This window comes from Poromitra crassiceps (assembly GCF_964638095.1).
Source record: "Poromitra crassiceps genome assembly, chromosome: 7".
Classification (NCBI taxonomy): Eukaryota; Metazoa; Chordata; class Actinopteri; order Beryciformes; family Melamphaidae; genus Poromitra; species Poromitra crassiceps.
Window position 1 is genome coordinate 33,059,508 of NC_139628.1, and position 22,640 is coordinate 33,082,147.

The 22,640-nt window shown below is 50.5% G+C and overlaps 1 protein-coding gene across 1 annotated transcript in view; it reads right to left on the minus strand.

Moving 5' to 3' along the window:
• zbtb4 (zinc finger and BTB domain containing 4) overlaps positions 1-22,640 on the minus strand; it is a 22,717-nt gene continuing 77 nt past the window's right edge. Inside the window, exon 2 of the mRNA XM_083640416.1 lies at positions 1-9,295. Coding sequence (XP_083496542.1) covers positions 3,580-9,279 — 5,700 coding nt within the window. The 5' untranslated portion in view covers positions 9,280-9,295 and the 3' untranslated portion in view covers positions 1-3,579. The remainder of the gene's footprint in view (positions 9,296-22,640) is intronic.

Sequence of the window (22,640 nt, forward strand, 5' to 3'; positions counted from 1 at the left end):
TGGGTCATCAGGTTAATACTTTATTTTGTTTGATTGCAGCAAAGAGAAAGAAGGGAGACGGAGACGAGAGGAGAGAGAGAGAGAGAGAGAGAGAGAGAGAGAGAGGACAAGAGTGTTGGAAAAGGAGACTACAGACTTTGGGAGAGCTGTGGCTACAAGCCTTTGTATCAAATCTAAAGACAAATTCATCAGGCAACATTAAAACATCTTTTAAAAATAACATTAACATATTTTCGTGGGCTCTATATGGCACAGTATTACCCTAGACATGTACACAATACCAAAACAGTTTAGCCACACCCCTACATCTATGACCAGCTTCATAACAAACTAAGCCATGAGATCTATCTCCAGATCATATTTGTCATTTCCCCAAGAAATCGCTCATTTACCCTTCAAATTTCTTATGCCATAACAAGGCACCTTAACAGTTGAAATCTGGCAGATCCACATCTCACTATAGATATAATGATCATTTAAATATCAAAGCAGAGGCACATTCATTTAAACTAAAACATACAGTAAATAGTAGTTGTATATTACCACCAGATTCCAGTCCAGTCACTACAATACGTCAATTTGCATGCTTTTGGTCTGTATGATAAACCGTGACGGCAAACTATGGCATAAGAAATGGTCCAAAAAACACAAACATGTCCATCTACAGAGGAATGGCTTCAGATAGTGTAGTTTGGAGACAGCAACGCTTGGCTAGAGAGGTTTACACTAGAACTAACCCACAGAAAAAGGTGTAAAAAAAAAAAAAAAGAAAAAAAAGGCGGCCCATATACTGCCAAGGGATATGCTGCTTAGGCAGATTTATTTTGGTTTTCTTATTCACGCAGTCACTCGCTCTCTCACACACAAAACACACACACACACACACACACACACACGCGCAAAAGGCTTGTAACCACACCCAAGGGGATGCTTGTGCGCCCCTGCAGTTGGTCACACTGTGTTTTCACACTCCTGCCTGAACCAAACGGCGCCCCGCGCTACCGTCGCGCGCACACGTGCTCATGCGCGCGCGCGCACGCACGCACACCCACCGACACGCGTGTAGCTGCTCCACTCAAGACGTGGTGCTGCAGTGTGCGCTCGAGGGAGGAGGGGAGAACCGAGCGGCTCCCAGAGAGATAGTGATTGTGAGCAATAAAGGTGGCAGCTAGTATTGTGGAACCTTTGATCCAAACTCCGCTCTATAATGAGTCCAAATAAAAGACGACAGAGATGTGGAAGGTCGAGAGAAGCCGGAAATACGAAAGGAAAAAGAGAAACCCAAAGCGGTGCGCACAATGCCACGTTTTATCTGAGGATATAAACTGTTAGGAAGCAAGTGTTGCTCATGCTTTGTGGATACAGAAACCCAAGTTTATTGACATGTTCCTAGGACTACTGTATATATGCATACCAGACGTTATACGGTTCTTTAACAGGTTATTTGTGTCAAAAAAAGAAAAGAAAAACAAACAACGGAAACCAATCTACCATTTTGTACTTCATTAACCTCGTGACTAAATTTACATTCATATTTTTAAGTGTACTCAAATCCCCCCTTTTCACTGAAGCCACTTCCAACTGGTAAAAGGGGGCTAAACAACATAAACAACAACATATTGTAACAAAACAAACAAACAAACAAACAAACAGAAACATATAGAGATAACAGAACACAGAACAGAAAAAGAAGGCCCAGGGCAGGGGGGGGGGGGGGGGGGGGGGGGGGGGGGCGTCCGGGGAGTTTCGGCCTCTACTCTGGCTGCTTAGCTCAGCCTTATCCTAGCTCTTAGCAAATGACGCAGGGCGGAAAATAAGGAAATAGTTCGGACTCTTTCCAATGCCCCCTCAGTCGGGGAGTAGGACAGAAAGTTCTCGTCCACAAAGTCCTTTCCGTTAGGGGCTTCTGACTCAAGACTCCTGCCTTTCTGTGCCCATCTATGTCTTTCCCTGTCCACAAATAACTCTATAACCCTGAATCCATTTTTGTTTTTCCTTCCTAACTCTCGCTTTCTCCTTCCTGGCCTGGGAAACGGAGTGTGCCTTTGGAAGAGAGAGGGGGGGCTACTGAAGATGAAGGCTGAGCGATTTTTAGTGTTTTCTGTTTTTTCAGGACATGAGATGAAAACCGGAAGTGCAATACGATTCTTACCCAGTGGCCAGCTACATTAATCCACAAGCAGCTACGAGTGTCAACATTTCCCCCCTTTAAGTGACCACGACTTCCCTATTGTGCACAACATGTAAAGACTACGGTGAAACGCTACGCAGATCCTACACAGAGCGTCGTCTGGCCCCCACGCGGGTCAGACCATCTGTCATTGTCATTAGACTCACGTCTGGCCATAGCATTGACTTCTTAATGATTTTGGATTATGAGGAATCACTTCTAAATGCACTTCTACGCGCTGACCTACAGCAGCTAGTCCAACTAGAGTAGGAATGCTGTGTGTGTGTGTGTGTGTGTGTGAGTGTGTGTGAGAGTAGGAATGCTGTGTGTGTGTGTGTGTGTGTGTGTGTGTGTGTGTGTGTGTGTGTGTGTGTGTGTGTGTGTCTGTGTGTGAGTAGGAATGCTGTGTGCGCCTCGGAACCACGTGGAATGATCAGCGCTTCGGTGGCATACTCTAGCCATTCATGCACATACTCCAATCACGCGCACACATACATACATATATATATGTATATATATATATACATATATATATATATATATATATATATACATATATATAGTATGCATACATACTCACCCGCACACACTAATACCTGCATAAACCCACTTCTGCATGCACAAATCCTTACATACTGTGCATGGACATGCTCGTATATAACTTTCACGGACAGTTTGACAACGGAGTATTTCTCCTTCACTCACACACATCCAGACACAAACACACACACACACACACACACACACACACACACACACGTCTCACACACAAGGTTTGTGTTGGTTAACGCTCTACCTCCCACTGTGTCGAGTAAGGACTCTTCTGTCTCATCCATCCCTTATCCCTTGCCCACACAAGCCTTCCCAGAAGAGCGTTTATCCTCATTATGCAGTCACTATAAAGGGAAGCAGACTGAACTAATTTTTCACACACAACACAACACACACACACACACACACACACACACACACACACACACACACACACACACACACACACACACACACACACACACCCTGTTAGCAGTTCTTATTCTTATATTAGAGATAATATCATAAGGAGTCAGAGAGGAAGATTAATCAAGCTCTAGAACTACGACACACGACAGCAAGACGGGAGAAAGACGGAGGAAGGCGAACGGGAGGAAGGAGAGGGGAGTCATGACACGTCACTGTAAATATCTGCCTCTCCTCCCCGTCTCTCTGCTTCTTCTCCTCCCTTCGGCCCCCGCTCCTGACTCCATGCCTAGCTCTGATCTCTCCTCGACAAAAGGAGAGGCAGGGGGGGCCGTGCGAGTCTACTCGGTAACCCAGCGAGCACGCACCCCTTCCCTCCCCCCTCCATCCTCAAACAGGCCGGGCCGTCCCCTTTGAAATATATTCCTTTTAGTTATAAGTGCGTTTGTGTCCTACGGTTTGCCGCCGCTGCTGTCCCGGTGCTTCTTGCCGCCGCCGTAGAGGCCGGGATTGGCGGCGGCGACGAGGTGGTGGTGGTGGTGGTGAGGCGCGGCGCCCATGTAGGGCCCGGCGGCCGCCGCGTAGTTGAAGATGGCGGGGAGGAAGGGCAGCGGCTCCACCTTGTCCCCGCCAGGCGCCATCATGTTCAGGGCCACGGGGAGAGCGGCCAGGTTGTAGGGGTAGGCCAGCAGCTGGGGGCCGTAGAGCAGCTGGTAGGGGTCCGGGTAGAAGGGCAGCTTGGCCAGGTCCCCGCCGTTGGGGACCATCACCTTCCCCAGCGGTCCGAAGGGAAGCGCTCCGGCGGGATAGGAGGACATGAGCAGGCTCTCCTCCTGCTTCTTGCCCAAGCGGTAGCCGCTCTGCACGATGAGGGGCAGGGGGAAGTCCTGGGCGGCGTAGCCCACTGAGGCGGCCTCCCCCTGGTGGTGGTGGTGGTGGTGGGAGTCTCTGGAAGATGCGGTGTCCCGGTGCTCGGGGGGCGGGGGCGGGGGGGCTCGGGGGAGAAGCAGGGCGTGCGCCGAGGGGCGGTCGCCGGCACCCGCTGCTCCGGTGGGCAGCGTGAGCCGGTCCAGGCCCTGCGAGGTGTGGTGGTGGTGAGCCTGGCGGGTGGCCTGAGCTAAGAGTCCAATAGCATTGGGGGACTGGCGGGGGGACTGGCGGGGGGACTTGGGAGTGCGCCGGGGCGAGGCGGGTCCATTGATAGTGGTTTGAATGGGGGGGATGTGCTGGGGGGACGGCGCAGGGCTCAGGGGCTCCTCTTTAGGGACCAAGAGAACGACCCCCTCCTCTGGCTGCAGGTGGGCCGCTCTGCTCATTTGCTGGAGCCTCTGCGTCTCCATTTCTCTCTCTTTCTGCCTCTCTCGCTCTCGCTCTCTTTCTCGCTGTCTCTCCATCTCCCTCTCTCGGGCCAGTATCGAGGACATGGTCAGGTCTTGCGCTTCGTTCGGAGAGGGGCTCCTGGAGAGGCACGGGACTCTGAGATCTTGGACCAGAGGCGGCTCCTCGTAACCTGCGTGGAGGAACATGCCATTCCCACACTGCCTCTCTCGATCCATAATGACCCCTTCCCGTTTCATGAAGCCCACCTCGGAGCCGGGAGCCGTCGTCATGGAAACAGGGGGAGCAGCAGTGGTTATTTTGGTCTGTGAGGTCACGGGCACGTTTGGAGAGGTGTTGGCGGGCGCCATGAGGTGGGCGGGGCTGGGGATTCGGTGGCTTTCTAGATTCCTCTTCCTGGGCGTGCGGTAGTCCAGACATTCAGATCCGTTCATGACGAGCACACTCTGGAGAGTAGAGGGTGTGACGGGCGTGGGGGGTGTGAATTCGGGCGTGGGGGGCGTGAGTTTCACCGGGCTATCTAATGGAGGGTTTATGATGTGCGGGCTGGATGCTCTCTCGGGAGCTGCGGGTTCGAGTTCTGTCAGTTCGGGTTTCTCATAAGATTCTGCTATCTGTTGCTCATCTTCGAGTTCGCTGAGATGGCTTTCGCGCTGCTGCGACGCTAAACAGTCACCGCTACTCGATAGGTCGGGCGTCGAGTAGCTGATAACCGAAACAGACAGAGCAGTGGGAGGCTGTGCCTTTTCAGTCTCTAGGTCTCTAGTAACAGTGTTAACCATTGTCTCTGCTGCTTTTGGCTCCGAGTCTCTGTCGTCCTTCTCTCTCTCCGGGGAACTGCTCAACTCGTGGCGCCGGACGTGGCGCGTCAGCGCCGAGGACGTCTTGCACACCTTGTGACACTGTGGACAGGTGTGCCGCGCCAACGCTCTCCTGCTCAGGGGACTCGGACTGGAGCTCCTCCTCGCTACTGCGCCGACCGCTCCCTCTTTCTCCTCGTCGTACTTTGCCGTCTCCGCGGCGGCTCGGAGCGCGACCCCCTCGCTGGGCGGCGGCGCCTCGGCCGGCTTGGGATGCTGGGACCTCTGGTGATCCTCCAGCTTGTCCCTGGAGGGGAACGTGGCGCGGCAGAAGAGGCAGACAAACTCCAGCAGGTGGCTCAACTCGTGTTTGTCTCGCTTCCTGGGGCTCGAGAACCAGCGGCCACACGTGCCGCACTCTGCCGCGTTCCCATTGGTCCAAGGCCGCCTCTTGATCCCCATAGGAGCCGCCGAGGCAGACAGAGGAGGCGTGGGAGAGTGCAGGGGAGGGGTGGACGACTCGGGACACGCCTCCTCAACCTGTTCCTCCTCTTCCTCCTCCTCCTCGTTGTTTTTCTCCTCTGAAGGGACAGAAGGGTCTTTGATGTTCCCCTCTTCCTTCTCCGTGTTCCTTGTTGACATTTTTTCAGCCTCCTCCACCTCCTCCTCCTCATCACCTCCCGCCTCTTCCCCGTCCACCTCCTCCATCTTGGCGTCCTCCTCGTCGTCTTGTGTTATATCTGGCTCCTTGTCCGCGTGGCTTTTGAGCCGCTCTGCCCTCCTCATCAGCCGGAGGGAGCGTTTGTATTTCAGCTTCCTCTGCCAGCTCTTGGCCCTCTGGAGGTGAGCTTGGGCCTTTCTCTTGGGCTTGTAGGAGTAGTAAGGCCGCCATAAATTGTCCTCCATGTCGTGGTCACTGTCCCCCTGCTCGCGCACCTCCTGACGGAAGTAGTACTCCCTCACTTCGTCGGTGGATTTGGAAGTCTTTTTCCTGACCTCCTCCTCCTCCTCCTCCTCCTCCTCACAGCCTCCCCCTGTCCTCTCCTCCTCCTCAGCTCCTCCCAGGCTGGCTCTGCGGTGAACGCGGTGCTTGTGGTGGTGATGGTGGTGGTGAGAGTGGGAGTGTCGGGGCTCCTTGGCGTCGCGCGCCGACGACGTCTCGCTCCGCTTGCTCTTGGGAGGAGAGTGGCTCTTGTCTCTCCGGAGGTCCGTCTCAGAGATGCTGCGCTTGACGATGGCCTCCTCGCCGATGCGCACGGTGATCTGGCACAGCGGACCGCCCGCGCCTCTCCCCTGCGACCCTCCGGATGCCGACAACTGCTTTGCGTCAGAAATGTCACCCTTGCCGTGGGACCTGCGCGATTTGTGATACGATCGGCCCGTCTCTGCGTCCTGTCTGCCCCTCGGGCCCTCCTCTGTGACGTCTGAACTGTCTCTGGACCTCTTTCTGTGCGCGTCTGCATGATGGTCCCTTTGCTTTTTCAATGGCCTGGGGGACGTCTGGCTGTCGCTGCTTTCAGGGGAGGAGCTGTTCAGTGGGCTTCTGCCACTCCCAGAGGTGACCTGGTTGCTATGGACAATGACAGAGGAGGACACCGCCGTTCCGTGAACTATGACGGAGGGTTTTGTATGGCCGTACGTTATCACAGAAGACATGCTTGTTTCTGTTCCTCTCGCGCTCTTGGCCGTTTTGGTTTTGCTGTGACTGGACATTTTGAAGCTGCCACCGGCTCGGCCCTGCTCCAGCTCCGACGCCTCGCTCTCGTGTTTTCTCACCTGGGGCATGTCTGTTTGGGGGAGGGATGTTAATGTGGAGAGGTCCCTGTGCTCCGCCGCCGCCATGGAAACAGGGAAGCCATCGGGGAAGGCGTCTGGGTCAGGCTTCACACTCTGAGGGTGGGCCCCACCGATGAGGCTCTGGAGGTCTTCGGGGCCCAGAGGGCAGTCCAGGCCCAGGGGCAGGGCGGAGGGATCGGTCGGTGGCAGAAGCAGGCCGTTGGGCAAACCGTCACTGTAGGTCTTGTAGGGTCTCTTTTGGGAGCGCATGGGGAGGAGGCGATAGAGCTTAAGGGCGTTGACTTTCTGCTTGTAGCCCCCGTTGGCCGTCTTCTCGCTGGAGATGAGGCTGGGGTTAATGCCGTGGATCGTCTTCTGGTGCGTTTTGAGATTGTAGTAGGTGGCGAAGGCGTCCCAGCAGAAGATGCACTGGTAGCGACGCTCCCCCGTGTGCCACACCTCGTGCTTGGTGCGGTACTCCGCCAGGGCAAAGACTTTGTCGCAGAAGTGACACGGATACTTGCGGCGCCACGAGTGCACGTTGGAGTGACGCTTGAGGCTGGACAGCGTCATGTAGGACCGCTCGCACACGGAGCAGAAGTAGATGACGTTGCCGTCCACCACCTTCACAAAGTGGTTCTCGTCGCCCGCCAGCAGCTCGGCGGCTGCCGCGTCGTCGCCTTGGATGCGGGCCAGGAGACTCCGCGCCTTCTTCCCCGGCCGCGTCTTGCTGCCATCGATGGCGCCCGCGCTCCCCACGATCACGCCGTCCTCCACCCTCACCTCGCCCTCCTCCAGCGGCTCCTGCTTGGGCTGCAGGGCGAGCGAGGAGGAGGGAGGAGGCCCCAGGCTGCTGGAGGCCCGGCAGCACGACGCCTCGTGCGACTGCAGTCTCTTGCTGTGGATGAAGGCTTTGCCGCAGTAACGGCAGCTGAGGGCCCGGCTGCCGCGGTGCAGCCGCATGTGCACGGTGAGCGAGGAGGCGGAGCTGAAGAGCCGGTGGCACACGCCGCAGATCAGCTCGGGCTTCGGGGCGGTGTCGGCGGCGGGGGGGGGGAAGGGGGACGTGTGCGGGGGTGGAGCGGTGAGAGCCTCAGAGGGGGGAGCAGGAGGAGGAGGAGGAGGAGGTGGTGGTGGCGGGGGAGGGAGGTGGAGGGTGGGGGGATGAAGGTTTGGTCCATGGGGGCTTCCCACCTTCCCGCCCGCTCGTCCCGATGCTTTCTCCTTCCTCTCCGCGTGCGTGTCCCCGCCTCTCTGGCTCTGATAGGCTGCAGAGCCCAGGTTGAAGAGGATCTGGGCGGTCTGAGAGGGCGAGGCCGTGCCGTTGGCCACTCTGTTGTTGTGTCTCTCGCCCCACCCGTCCCCTCCTCCGTAACAGCCCCCTGCAGAGCCGCCGGAGGACCTGGGGGGGAACCTGTTGAACTGAGTCTCTGGGTTGACTTTGGAGCACTTCAGAGGAGGCGGGGATTTGATGTCTTTCCTGATCAGCGCGTTAGCGGCCGTGGGGGACGAGGAGGAGGAGGGCGAAGAGGACGGAGAGCTGTTGTCGTGCCTGGGGGGCTTGAAGGGTCTGTGCTTCACGTCCGTGGTGGCGTCCAGTTTCCACAGCGACGCCTCGTCCGACCCTTTGGAGGACGGCCGCCGCCGGTGGGGGGAGGAGGAGGACGAGGAGGAGCTGCGGCAGTGGGTCAGAGAGGTTAGAGAGGCGGGTAGGGGGGCGGCGCTGAGGGGGAAGGTCAGGGTGATTTTATCGTTCTTAGGCCCATCGGCCATGTCCTCCAGCCTGTCCCCCATCGCAGCCTCTCCGCGGCCTCCATGCCTCTTCCCCTTCATCTCCAGCTGGCCTTCCTCCTCCTCGGCGTCAGGCTGAGTGGGCACTCCAAGATGACGGCTCGGCTCGCGTCGTCCTCCGACCCCGCCGGAGCCGCCGCAGCGGGCGGGGCCGAAGTCGTCGGTCGGGTGGAACGGTGACAGTAGTCCAGACGAGGAGGAGGAGGAGGAGGAGGAGGAGGCCTGCGCTGAGCGAAGGCTGTCTGGAGCCACTATCGTCAGCGGTGGGGAAGACGGGGGCGGCGTCGTCGTCGGCCGACTCCGGCGGCGGCACGCGGCGTCCTCGGTGGCGATGCGCGCGAGGTCGCGGAGTGGCGCGTGCCCGGCGGCCAGCAGGTGCTGTTCGCTCAGACGTGACTGAAGGAGGCCCGCGCGGAGGGGGTCCCACACCTTCTCACCGGACACCATGACCAGCGCCCGAAATCTGAAAGACAAAATCAGAAAAGAGAACGTATCAGCGTTATAAACAGCCCCCGAGATGATGAACGCAAAAAAAACATGCAAAATGCACACGGCGTAAAGCGGAGAAGCGACAGTGTATACCGAGAGCTCGTGCGATCGCAGTCATGGCCGCTTTACGGAACACTTTTTGAGAGACGGCAAAGAAACCCAAATGCCCCAGCGAGCCAGGCTGAGCTCCAACAGCTCAGCCAGGGAATGGTGAGTGAGAGGAGGGAGCGGGTAGAAGGGGGAAGGAAGGAATCTGCGGCAGTGCTGGTTTAGATTTCAGCGTGCCACAGCCAAGCCTTCGGAAAAGCATTCCACGGATCCATCTCTCTCGGGCTGTGACACAACATTCCCTGCCGCCTAATTGGAAAGCGCTCCGATTGAATCAAGATTCCCCCTCAGAAGCAGTGTTGACTCGCGTCCGCGGCCTCGGAGAAACATCAAAATAGTCCCGCTCTCGTGCTCTTTAAGCAAAGAAGCAAAGGGGGGGGGGGTGGCACTGCCTTGTTTCCTGGCAGTGGCTAGTATCTGCCGGGCATGACTCGAACCATTTATTTGTGAGGGCGGGGGTGGGTGGTGGTGGGTGGTGGTGGTGGAGGGGGTTCGGGGGGGGAGTAGGGGAGTGTTATGCGTGTGAGCGGAGAAGTGGGTGTGTTTTTCCGCGCCCTCTGCATCCGGTACAATCTCAGCTGAGCTAGGAGAGGGATGATGAGCGACGGCCACTTCCCACTTCCAATTTCTAATACACCCGCCATGGCGGCCGGGGGGTAACAGTCCCGCAAATTCTTCTCCGTGCACATACGCGCTAAGCCGCAAGATTCGCCGCGCGATGGGCAATTTATTGTTATGACTTATTTATCAAATGGGATGTGCATGTGGCGGCGGGGTCTGCAGACTGAGAGGGATGGGGGGGGGGGGGGGGGGGGGGGGGGGGGGGGTGGAGACAGGATCAGGCCATAATGACCTGACAAGAGAAAAATCCCCAGTCATGCTTTTCTGCCTGCGTTTTCAAGCAGCAGAGCAGCCAGGAAGGCAGGCAGCAAAGCAGCCAGGAAGGCAGGCCGCTGTAAAATTCCACAGGCAGCCCTGAACAGGCAGAAACTAGGTCAGCACTGTTATTGCAGAGGGAAGAGGAGGGAGAGAGAGAGAGAGAGAGAGAGAGAGAGAGAGAGAGAGAGAGAGAGAGCGAAAGGGTGATAGAAAAAGGGAGAGAGAGAGAGAGAGAGTGAGGGTTAGTGAGAGAGAGTGAGAGAGACAGAGAGAGAGAGAGAGAGAGAGAGAGAGAGAGAGAGGGAGGAGAAAGGAGGGGGTTGAAACAGGAACAGTCAGACACACTGCACTGTCAGACAGACAGGAGCCCAGGCATACACGCACGCACGCACGCACGCACACACACACTAACATGCAAACACTTAGACAATCGCACACAAACACGCACACAAAACACAAGCGTGCATGCGAGCAGACATGCACACACAAAGTGGTACGCTGCACGCCTTCCCCTCCGTGCCTATGGGCAAGACGACACACGGGCATAAACAAACGAGTTTTACATGGATGAGGCCCGACTTGTAAATGACATGCAAAGCAAAAGGGTGAAACAGAGTGCAACACGCCACAGGGACGCAAGGCACAGGTGGAACCAACTAGAGACAGATTGAAAACAAACGTGCATATTAATTATTATGAATTGAAGAAAGCCAACGGCACATACTTAAGTGTATGTTGTATTGGGACAGCAAACCATTTCATGCCTTTTTTTTCAGGATTATCTATGGTTATTATTAAGGGGCTAAAAACAAAACAATGCAGACTTTTTCTTCTAGCCAGGCCTGCACTGTGTTGTGGTGGAGCCAGCCAGCCACGCACATTGAAATAGGCCTTCAGTCGCTGTCACTCTCTCACATCTTACTGAGCTATAGATGTTGTGCAGGAAATCCCTCATGTCAAGCGCCAAGGCTTGCTACAAGTGGGCGGACACGTTGAGGAGAGACGGCGCTCGGGCTAAAAATGTCAGCGTTTCATCTGATGCTGCTTTCGCGCCGCGCCGCGGACAGGAAAATGCGTCGGACGCCCCCTCTCTCTCTCTCTCTCTCCTTTTCTTCATCTCCCTGTGACGCACATAGCCTCTCGGGCGAGCACAGCGCTGCACGACACTGGCCAGGCGTGACAGGCGGCTTTAAATAGGCTCTAAATATGCTTAAACGTACACACAGACAGAAATGTGTACTCAGAACGCATAGGAGGGACACGCATGAAGGCACTGTCGTCACTCTTGTGTCGTAGGGACGTGTGGATACAGATAACACAAGCAAACGCACGCGCGCGCGCACACACGTACACGTACACACACACACACACACACACGACCTTCCCTATCACACACCCCTCAAAGTGGACCCTAAAGCAAAAAATCAAAACAAAGAGCGACCCTGTCCCCCACGCCTCTCTGCAACAGGATGCGCTGCGCAAACAAACGTGTCAGTCGGCCTGAGAAGTGATCTGGTGGCGCTACAAAACCGCACAGCGAGAACAGGTGCTCAGCTGGTGCAGGAAAAATGACTAACTAGTCTCACATAAATAACAAAACACGACATTACACCCAAACGCATTGGCTTACATATAATCGCCCAGTCTCTACGGTGGCAGCCTCAGTCAGTGGCAAAAAGCGCCTGCCTGGGGGGCAGGCAGAGGTCTACTTTCTGTGATGACTAAATGTGTTATTCCATATCAAATGTGACGCAAAAGGATAGACTGTCGAGCTTTTGATTCTGGGCGTTTCTTCGCATCAATTGTTAAATCTTGAGAAGTAGCTCAAACTTTGAAACCTAAGCAAATTATATAGTGTCGTTTGTGTCTCAGAACCCTTAACACGAACTAACCGTTTGAGCCATCCAGATCAGCAGACATGCTTTGACTTTGAGATAGTACACCTCTTGCATCTGGGGGGGGGGGGTGTATGACTTTTATGACCTTGAAGACCCTGAGTAAGTATTGCATTGAATTCAATGGGGGAAAATCCCTGCTAAAGTGGCTGTAAAAAAAAAAAAAAAAAAAAAAAAAGGCCCAGAAATGATAAGCAGTAGCCCTACGATAGACTGTGTAGAGGGAAAATGTCTTTTTGGCCTCGGGACGAAATGGTCTTGAAAGGCGCAATATCCCTTTAAATATGGTGCATATCACAACCTATATACAGATCCTCTACAACTGCTATGACATCATAGCGCAGGGTATTGTGGGAGTTTTCTTCTAGTGGATGACGCACAAGCCTCGTGGAGCCAGACACGCGCACGTCCCCCGCATTGATTGTGCACCGTCTAATTAACCCTTTTGAGGACTTTATTTGTGTTCATATGCGTCCATGATAAGGTACTGTAAGTGCTGAATAAGTATTCCTCTTTCATAGTTTGGCTGGTGATATTTATATATATGTTTATATGCTGCGCGTGCATAACTTTAGGCACGGTGGCAGCATGGCAAAGGTTTCTGGCAGCTACGCGGGCTCAAGGCCTGGACACTGAAGCAGCCACATGAGCAATCTGTTTATTCCACACTGACTGTATGTGTGCACTGTGCCGAGAGACAAACAACCACGACTGTATACATTTCATCTGACAGTAAAGGAAGAGCTCTAGTAGCACTAATGGGTCCTAAAGGTCGTAGGGTTATCGGTCCCCGAAAAACACATGCAACCAAAAATTGACTTTATTTGGTTCTGAAGTCACTTACATTTGAGCAATTGGGTCCAATACCTATGCTCACGCCGGGATTAAAGGCCTGATCAAGGCAACTGACAACTTGAATGCTGGTTAAGTGCATTTGCTTTGACATTTCAAAGTGAATGTAAAATGTAAATAGCTGACAACCGCTACTTTTGCCGAATTCTCATCTTTTTAGCGGAACTATGTCGTTTTTTGTTTGTTCTTCAGATCTTTCTCCCATTTTATGCCCAATTGTACTTGGCCAAATCCCCCTGCTGTCCCGGTCGTTGCTCCACCCCCTCTGGCGATCTGGGGGAGAGCCGGCGTAGACTATGCTTCCTCCGATACATGTGCAGTCGCAGGCTGCTTCTTTTCACCTGACAGTGACAGAGTTTTACCGCTAGGAGGACGTAGTGCGTGGGAGGATCACGCTATTCCCCCCAATTGCCCTCCCGCCCCGAGCAGGCGCCACAACCGACCAGAGGAGGCACTAGTGCAGCGACCAGGACTCAAGTCATTCCCCAAAGGCTTCCCACCCGCAGACACGGCCAAATTGTGTCTGTAGGTTCCTACCATGTCTGACCAAGCTGCAAGTACGGCTGCCCGGGAATTGAACCCGCGTCTCCTCTCCGCTGTGGTAGGCGGCCAGTGCTTTTAGCTCTACACTGCCTATAAGTTTTGTCAGAATACAGCTAACATGATCAAGTCGACTCCATTTTGCGGATACCCTCGCCTTTACAGGTAACTCTCTCTTTAACAGGTCTCCGTCTTTGCACGCTTCAGGTGATGTAGACGCTCTCCCTTTAAATCCGGGCCCATAGCTGACATTCCCAGAGGCACAATCCAGTTCATAAACAGGCTGTCCGTCCTTTTCCAACAACACACGCATCATCATCCGTGATATCGCCCTAGCTCCCTAAGGGTGACACTCTGTCCCTCAGACACCGACACTTTCAAGGGAATCAGAATGGCCAAAAACAATGTCATTGTGGCATGTTTGTGTACACGTAGGTCATTGTACTTTGTAGACTTGATGGCGAAAGAAACGTTTTTACCAGTTACCAGTTTTAATGCTACAATAGTTGTGTTTCCATTACCCTCAGAAATGCGCAAAATCTAAATATCGCAATAGAAATTGGGTAATGGAAACACGTGAATTTCGAAAAACCTCCCAAATATCGCAAAAAGTTTTTTCGCTCTCATGAGGTGGTTTTTCAGACGTGTCGATATAGAAGTTTATCGCAAAAGTGTAATGGAAACACATTTTTCGCATTTGCACGTCATGTGACCCATATTATCCCTTGGAAAAGGAGCGGAAAATAAGTTTGGTAAGTAAGGTTCGATAGCCGTGTCAAAACCTCCGCAGCAAGTGGAAAACTTTGAAGCAACGCTACCTAGCAGAAAGACGAGTGTTATGCAAAAGCGTAGCCGGGCAAATTAGATAATGTTTAATGGCAGAAATCGGTCCATGGTGACAGCAGGCTGCCTGTGTGCGCGCATTTGGCACAGCGGCGAGATGAGAGGATGAAAAGCACACACTGGTGCGGTGGTGCTGTCTGAAGTGAATACAGTGACTGTGAGTAGGCTAATACATTGCACACGTTTCAGGTGCAATTATAGAACCAAATCAGCCTTTTCCCCCCTCCATCTCTAAATCGGACCAGTTGTAGGCTATTAGGCTACCTTTTTTCCTCTGCCTGTCGCGCTGACTGCATTCACGCAGCCAGCAACATTTTGCGACTCATTTTCTTTTGAATTGATAATCAGGCTCGTTTATATGCATTGTAACTTCATGTTGGGATTTGCATTGACCATTGGTTGGATTTGAGCATGCAGGGGACGGGATATGGGGCAGATCCCCGTGCGTAATCACTGTGGCAGCTGCTGCAACGGGGAATCACTCAAACGCAACTTCAATGGAAACGCCTACAAGTCGCAATTGTACATTGTCGAAGTTGTAGAAATATCGCAATTCTTTTGCGAAAAACTGTAATGGAAACACAGCTAATGTTGCAGGCGAATCAATCCGGGTGACTTTGCCTTTGGTGCACTTTTTGCCGAACGCACAATAGCCATTATATGATATATATGTGTATGTATGTATGTATGTATGTATGTATGTATGTATGTATGTATGTATATATATGTATATATATGTATATGTATATATATGTATATGTATGTGTATATATATATATATATATATATATATATATATATATATATACACATTATATATATATGTATATGTATATATATATATATATATATATATATATATATATATATATATATATATATATATATATACACATTAGGGATGGGCATTTCTAGCAAAAACACTATTCGAAATTCGCTGGCCAAATTCGAATTTAATTCGAAATTCGAAAAAAAAAAAAAAAATGTAAAAAAAAAAAAAAAATGTTTTTTTTTTTTTTGTGAGTGAAATGTTGCATTGTCTCCCCTGATTCTAAGTCTACGGCTTTATTAATTAATATAAAAAGCTTCTGCTGTGGATTTTTAGCTCAAACAAGCATTGCACCACTGAAGTAAAGAACATGTTACATGACATTGACATTTTCGAAAATAAAAAACAGTTTTGACAATCATGAGTGGTTCATTAAATATTTAGTAGGCTCAGGTCTGAGTGCCAAAGGGGTGCCAAAGTCACCCCCTCTCCCTCTTCATGGGATTTCATCCGCCATTCATTTTTCCATAAACCTTGCTTAAAATGCTTTAAAAATTGTTTTACTTGCTCAAACCAAGCGATTTGACTATACTTAGAATCAGGGGAGACAATGCAACATTTCACTCAAATTTTTTTTTTTTTTTGTGGGCTTCAGCGGATTGTCAAGCAAAGACGATAAAAAAATTGGACTGAGGCTGGAGTCAATCATAACTGAGAAGTAACTGCTGATTTTCTTCACAATATTCTAATTTCTTGAAATAATGTTTTGGGGGGTTTTCTGGAGCTGTAGGCCAAAATTATGAAAAATGAAACAAATAAAGGCTAGAAATATTTCACTTTGTGTCTAATGAATCTATAATCTATGAAAGTTTCACTTTTTGAAAGGAATTATGGAAAAAAACTAACTTTCCATGATATTCTAATTTTTTAGAAAGGATCTGTATGTCATCTCATGGCCTGATCACAAGAGCCCTTATATGCCATCCCATGGCCTGATCATAATAATGCTTATATGTCATCTCATGGCCTGATCATAATAGCCCTTATATGCCATCCCATGGCCTGATCATAATAATGCTTATATGTCATCCCATGGCCTGATCATAATAATGCTTATATGCCATCCCATGGCCTGATCATAATAATGCTTATATGCCATCCCATGGCCTGATCATAATAATGCTTATATGCCATCCCATGGCCTGATCATAATAATGCTTATATGTCATCCCATGGCCTGATCATAATAGCCCTTATATGTCATCCCATGGCCTGATCATAATAATGCTTATATGTTATCTCATGGCCTGATCATAATAGCCCTTATATGCCATCCCATGGCCTGATCATAATAATGCTTATATGTCATCCCATGGCCTGATCATAATAATGCTTATATGTCATCTCATGGCCTGATCATAATAATGCTTATATGTCATCTCATGGCCTGATCATAATAATGCTTATATGTCATCTCATGGCCTGATCATAATAGCCCTTATATGTCATCCCATGGCCTGATCATAATAATGCTTATATGTCATCCCATGGCCTGATCATAATAATGCTTATATGTCATCCCATGGCCTGATCATAATAATGCTTATATGTCATCTCATGGCCTGATCATAATAGCCCTTATATGTCATCCCATGGCCTGATCATAATAGCCCTTATATGTCATCTCATGGCCTGATCATAATAATGCTTATATGTCATCCCATGGCCTGATCATAATAATGCTTATATGTCATCCCATGGCCTGATCATAATAATGCTTATATGTCATCCCATGGCCTGATCATAATAGCCCTTATATGTCATCTCATGGCCTGATCATAATAATGCTTATATGTCATCCCATGGCCTGATCATAATAATGCTTATATGTCATCTCATGGCCTGATCATAATAATGCTTATATGTCATCTCATGGCCTGATCATAATAATGCTTATATGTCATCTCATGGCCTGATCATAATAATGCTTATATGTCATCCCATGGCCTGATCATAATAATGCTTATATGTCATCCCATGGCCTGATCATAATAATGCTTATATGTCATCCCATGGCCTGATCATAATAATGCTTATATGTCATCCCATGGCCTGATCATAATAATGCTTATATGTCATCTCATGGCCTGATCATAATAATGCTTATATGTCATCTCATGGCCTGATCATAATAACGCTTATATGTCATCTCATGGCCTGATCATAATAGCCCTTATATGCCATCCCATGGCCTGATCATAATAATGCTTATATGCCATCCCATGGCCTGATCATAATAATGCTTATATGTCATCCCATGGCCTGATCATAATAATGCTTATATGCCATCTCATGGCCTGATCATAATAATGCTTATATGTCATCTCATGGCCTGATCATAATAATGCTTATATGTCATCTCATGGCCTGATCATAATAATGCTTATATGTCATCTCATGGCCTGATCATAATAATGCTTATATGCCATCTCATGGCCTGATCATAATAATGCTTATATGTCATCTCATGGCCTGATCATAATAATGCTTATATGCCATCTCATGGCCTGATCATAATAATGCTTATATGTCATCCCATGGCCTGATCATAATAATGCTTATATGTCATCTCATGGCCTGATCATAATAATGCTTATATGTCATCCCATGGCCTGATCATAATAATGCTTATATGTCATCTCATGGCCTGATCATAATAATGCTTATATGTCATCCCATGGCCTGATCATAATAATGCTTATATGTCATCTCATGGCCTGATCATAATAATGCTTATACTGTATGCCATCCCATGGCCTGATCATAATAATGCTTATATGCCATCCCATGGCCTGATCATAATAATGCTTATATGTCATCCCATGGCCTGATCATAATAATGCTTATATGCCATCCCATGGCCTGATCATAATAGCCCTTATATGTTATCCCATGGCCTGATCACAAGAGCCCTTATATGCCATCCCATGGCCTGATCATAATAATGCTTATACTGTATGCCATCCCATGGCCTGATCATAATAATGCTTATATGCCATCCCATGGCCTGATCATAATAATGCTTATATGTCATCCCATGGCCTGATCATAATAATGCTTATATGCCATCCCATGGCCTGATCATAATAGCCCTTATATGTCATCCCATGGCCTGATCATACTAGCCCTTATGTCATCCCATGGCCTGATCATAATATATCGCCCTTATACTGTATGCCATCTCATGGCCTGATCACAAGAGCCCTTATATGTCATCCCATGGCCTGATCACAAGAGCCCGTATATGCCATCCCATGGCCTGATCATAATAGCCCTTATATGCCATCCCATGGCCTGATCATAATAGCCCTTATATGTCATCCCATGGCCTGATCATAATAATAGATAGCCCATATATGTCATCCCATGGCCTGATCATAATAGATGGCTCTTACATTATATGTCATCCCATGGCCTGATCATAATAGCCCTTATATGTCATCCCATGGCCTGATCATAATAGATAGCCCTTATATGTCATCCCATGGCCTGATCATAATAGATAGCCCATATATGTCATCCCATGGCCTGATCATAATAGATGGCCCTTATATGCCATCCCATGGCCTGATCATAATAGCCCTTATATGTCATCTCATGGCCTGATCATAATAGATGGCCCTTACATTATATGCCATCCCATGGCCTGATCACAAGAGCCCTTATATGCCATCCCATGGCCTGATCACAAGAGCCCTTATATGTCATCCCATGGCCTGATCACAAGAGCACTTATATGTCATCCCATGGCCTGATCATAATAGCCCTTATATGCCATCCCATGGCCTGATCACAAGAGCCCTTATATGTCATCCCATGGCCTGATCACAAGAGCCCTTATATGCCATCCCATGGCCTGATCATAATAGCCCTTATATGCCATCCCATGGCCTGATCATAATAGATGGCCCTTACATTATATGCCATCCCATGGCCTGATCACAAGAGCCCTTATATGCCATCTCATGGCCTGATCACAAGAGCCCTTATATGCCATCCCATGGCCTGATCATAATAGCCCTTATACCCATGGCCTGATAATAATAGATAGCCCGTATATGTCATCCCATGGCCTGATCATAATAGATGGCCCTTACATTATATGCCATCCCATGGCCTGATCATAATAGCCCTTATATGCCATCCCATGGCCTGATCATAATAGATAGCCCTTATATGCCATCCCATGGCCTGATCATAATAGCCCTTATATGCCATCCCATGGCCTGATCATAATAGCCCTTATATGTCATCCCATGGCCTGATCATAATAGATAGCCCTTATATGCCATCCCATGGCCTGATCATAATAGCCCTTATACAGTATGTCATCCCATGGCCTGATCATAATAGATAGCCCGTATATGTCATCCCATGGCCTGATCACAAGAGCCCTTATATGCCATCCCATGGCCTGATCATAAAAGCCCTTATATGTCATCCCATGGCCTGATCATAATAGATAGCCCTTATATGTCATCCCATGGCCTGATCATAATAGCCCTTATATGCCATCCCATGGCCTGATCATAATAGATAGCCCTTATATGCCATCTCATGGCCTGATCATAATAGATAGCCCTTATATACCATCCCATGGCCTGATCATAATAGATAGCCCTTATATGCCATCCCATGGCCTGATCATAATAGCCCTTATATGTCATCCCATGGCCTGATCATAATAGCCCTTATATGCCATCCCATGGCCTGATCATAATAGATAGCCCTTATATGCCATCTCATGGCCTGATCATAATAGATAGCCCTTATATGCCATCCCATGGCCTGATCATAATAGATAGCCCTTATATGCCATCCCATGGCCTGATCATAATAGATAGCCCTTATATGCCATCCCATGGCCTGATCATAATAGCCCTTATATGTCATCCCATGGCCTGATCATAATAGCCCTTATATGTCATCCCATGGCCTGATCATGGCAAGTGACAACTTCAGTGCTGGTTAAGTGCCACTAAATTTGCTCTTACATTTCAAAGTGAATGTAAATAGCTGACAGCTAGTACTTTTGCCTCATTTTAGTGGAACTCTTTAAGTTTTGTCAGAATACAGCTGAACATGATCATGTCGACTGCGTTTTGCCGATACTCTCACCATTAACTGTATCTTTAGCTGTGATGTATGGTCATTATGTCTGTGTGTGTGTGTGTGTGTGTGTGTGTGTGTGTGTGTCTGTGTGTGTGTGTGTGTGGGTGGGGGTGGGGGGGGGGGGGTGTGAGGGGGGGTGAGTGCCTGCAAGGCGGAATGTGGGGGGCCTCTGTGTTCCAGCCGGTGAGCCGGCGGCGAGGAACATACGGGAAGAGGAAGGTGTCAGTTGGGCTTTCTCCCCAGTGAGGGGCAGCCAGAGGGGCCCGGCCATTAGAGCAGCAGTTGGGCTGTGAAGGGGTGTGTGTGTGTGTGTGTGTGTGTGTGTGTGTGTGTGAGGAGGGGAGGGGGGGGGCATCGTTAGCAAGAAGGGGTACTGAACTCTCCACAACCCCCCGGCCAAGAGAGCATGGTAGAGCCAGCCAGATGGGAGAGGAGGAGGGGGGGGGAGCGAAGTTGGTACGGGGTGGGGAGTGGTTGAGGATGAGGGTAAGGGTAAGGGGAGACTGGAGGTGGTGGTGCTGGTGGTGGCGAGGGGGGGGGTAACTTCAAACACATCTCTTCCATGTTCAGATTTCATGCTTCCCTTATCTTTCAGATCCCACTCAGCGTGACTGACTACATGCCCCCCCCCCCCCCCCCCCCCCCGGGTGTAAGCTGTGGTATAGTGGTGATTTGGCATGCCGCTCCACGCACACCAGCAGAACCGGCTCCATGTGTAAAAAGGCCGTAGACTCTGCACGCTCCGTTAGCTCTCAGCCCAGCACGTAATGCCCATAATTCTGCACCAGTGTAACAGAATCATGGGAAGCATTTAAGGAGAGGCCCAAACGGTCGGTACCCCAGGAGAGCGGTAACACGACACCAGTGACCTTTCTCAGGTAATTTCCCCCCCCCCCCCAAAATGATTTTCAATTTCACGCGCGGCCCCTCTCCTGAGGGTGCCAGTGGAGCTTTTGGGTGTAAAAGGATTAGCAGAAAGGTTCACAAAGTGCAACAATACCAGCACCTCCACCATCCAATAAGTTCCATCTCAGATTTGTAAAAATAGCACAATGTAAACAAAGCTATCAGCCAGGTCCTGCACTCCATGAGACGTGCACACCTGCGCTTAATATGCGTCCAGGTTAGGAACAGACCCGGCAGGTAAACACAGCAGGTTAGTAGCATCAACACGGCAGGTTAGCTTTTCCTCTAGTATTGCTTGACATCGTGTGTGGGCCCAAAACAACACACAAACAAACTGAAAAGCCCGGCCTCCTCCTCCTACATCACCACCACCACCACCACCACCTTTCCAAACTGTGCGACGTCACAGAGAGCCGAGCGAAACCACACTTCCCCATCACGTGACCTATGACCCCCCCCCCGACACCCCTGTGGCATTGTGGATCATATTTTCCATACGTCGAGCGCCGGCCCGCTTGGGTCGGCGTCCATGGAAACCAGGAATGTGGAACAGTTTGGCTGCAGACGCGTCCGTGTTGTTTTGGAAAAAGGAGGGCTTAGGGGGCAGCAACAAGAGGGGCTGGTGACATGGTAATGCCCTCTGTCGCTCTGTGAGAGACAAGCCCCAACAGAACAACAACAGCCTGCTAGGCTATACATACTGTATCCCTGGAATGGAGGAGCAACGGGGCTATTCCCCCCAAACTCTTGTTAGTAAGTTGATGGACAGGGGGTGGGGGGGTGGCGGCAGATCGGCCCACCCCAGCAAGACAAGGTTTCCCCCCAACAACAAAGACCACGCCACCATGTTTACCACCGGCTGTTTTGACGTGTGCCGCCTTCCCCCCCCCACCCCCGCCCCCTGGTGGCCTGAAGCACACAGGGACGCAGGAGGCGTCGATAAATTAAAAGTTTCATCACAACCTGCGAACGAGTCATCGCTGCTGAAAAAGAAGTGCGTGGTGCGCCAGCCGACAGAGGGGAGGATGAGGGAGCCAAGGCCTCTTATTGGCACACGCACCCGCTCGCACATCGAAGAACGCACGGGCACACGGGCGTGCACGGACGCGCGCACACACACACACACACACCCCGCGGACGCTCACGCCCAGCAGCGCACACACACACACACGCACATAAAAATACAAAAAAAAAAACTGCTTCTCCTCTGCTCACGTGCAAAAACCGAGCCGCCACAGCAGCAGAAAAACAACAAGCAGGAAAGAACAACACTCCTCTCATTCTCTCTCTACCTCGCTCTCTCTCTCTCTCTCTCTCTCTCTCTCTCTCTCTCACTCTCAGGAAGCCAAGCATAC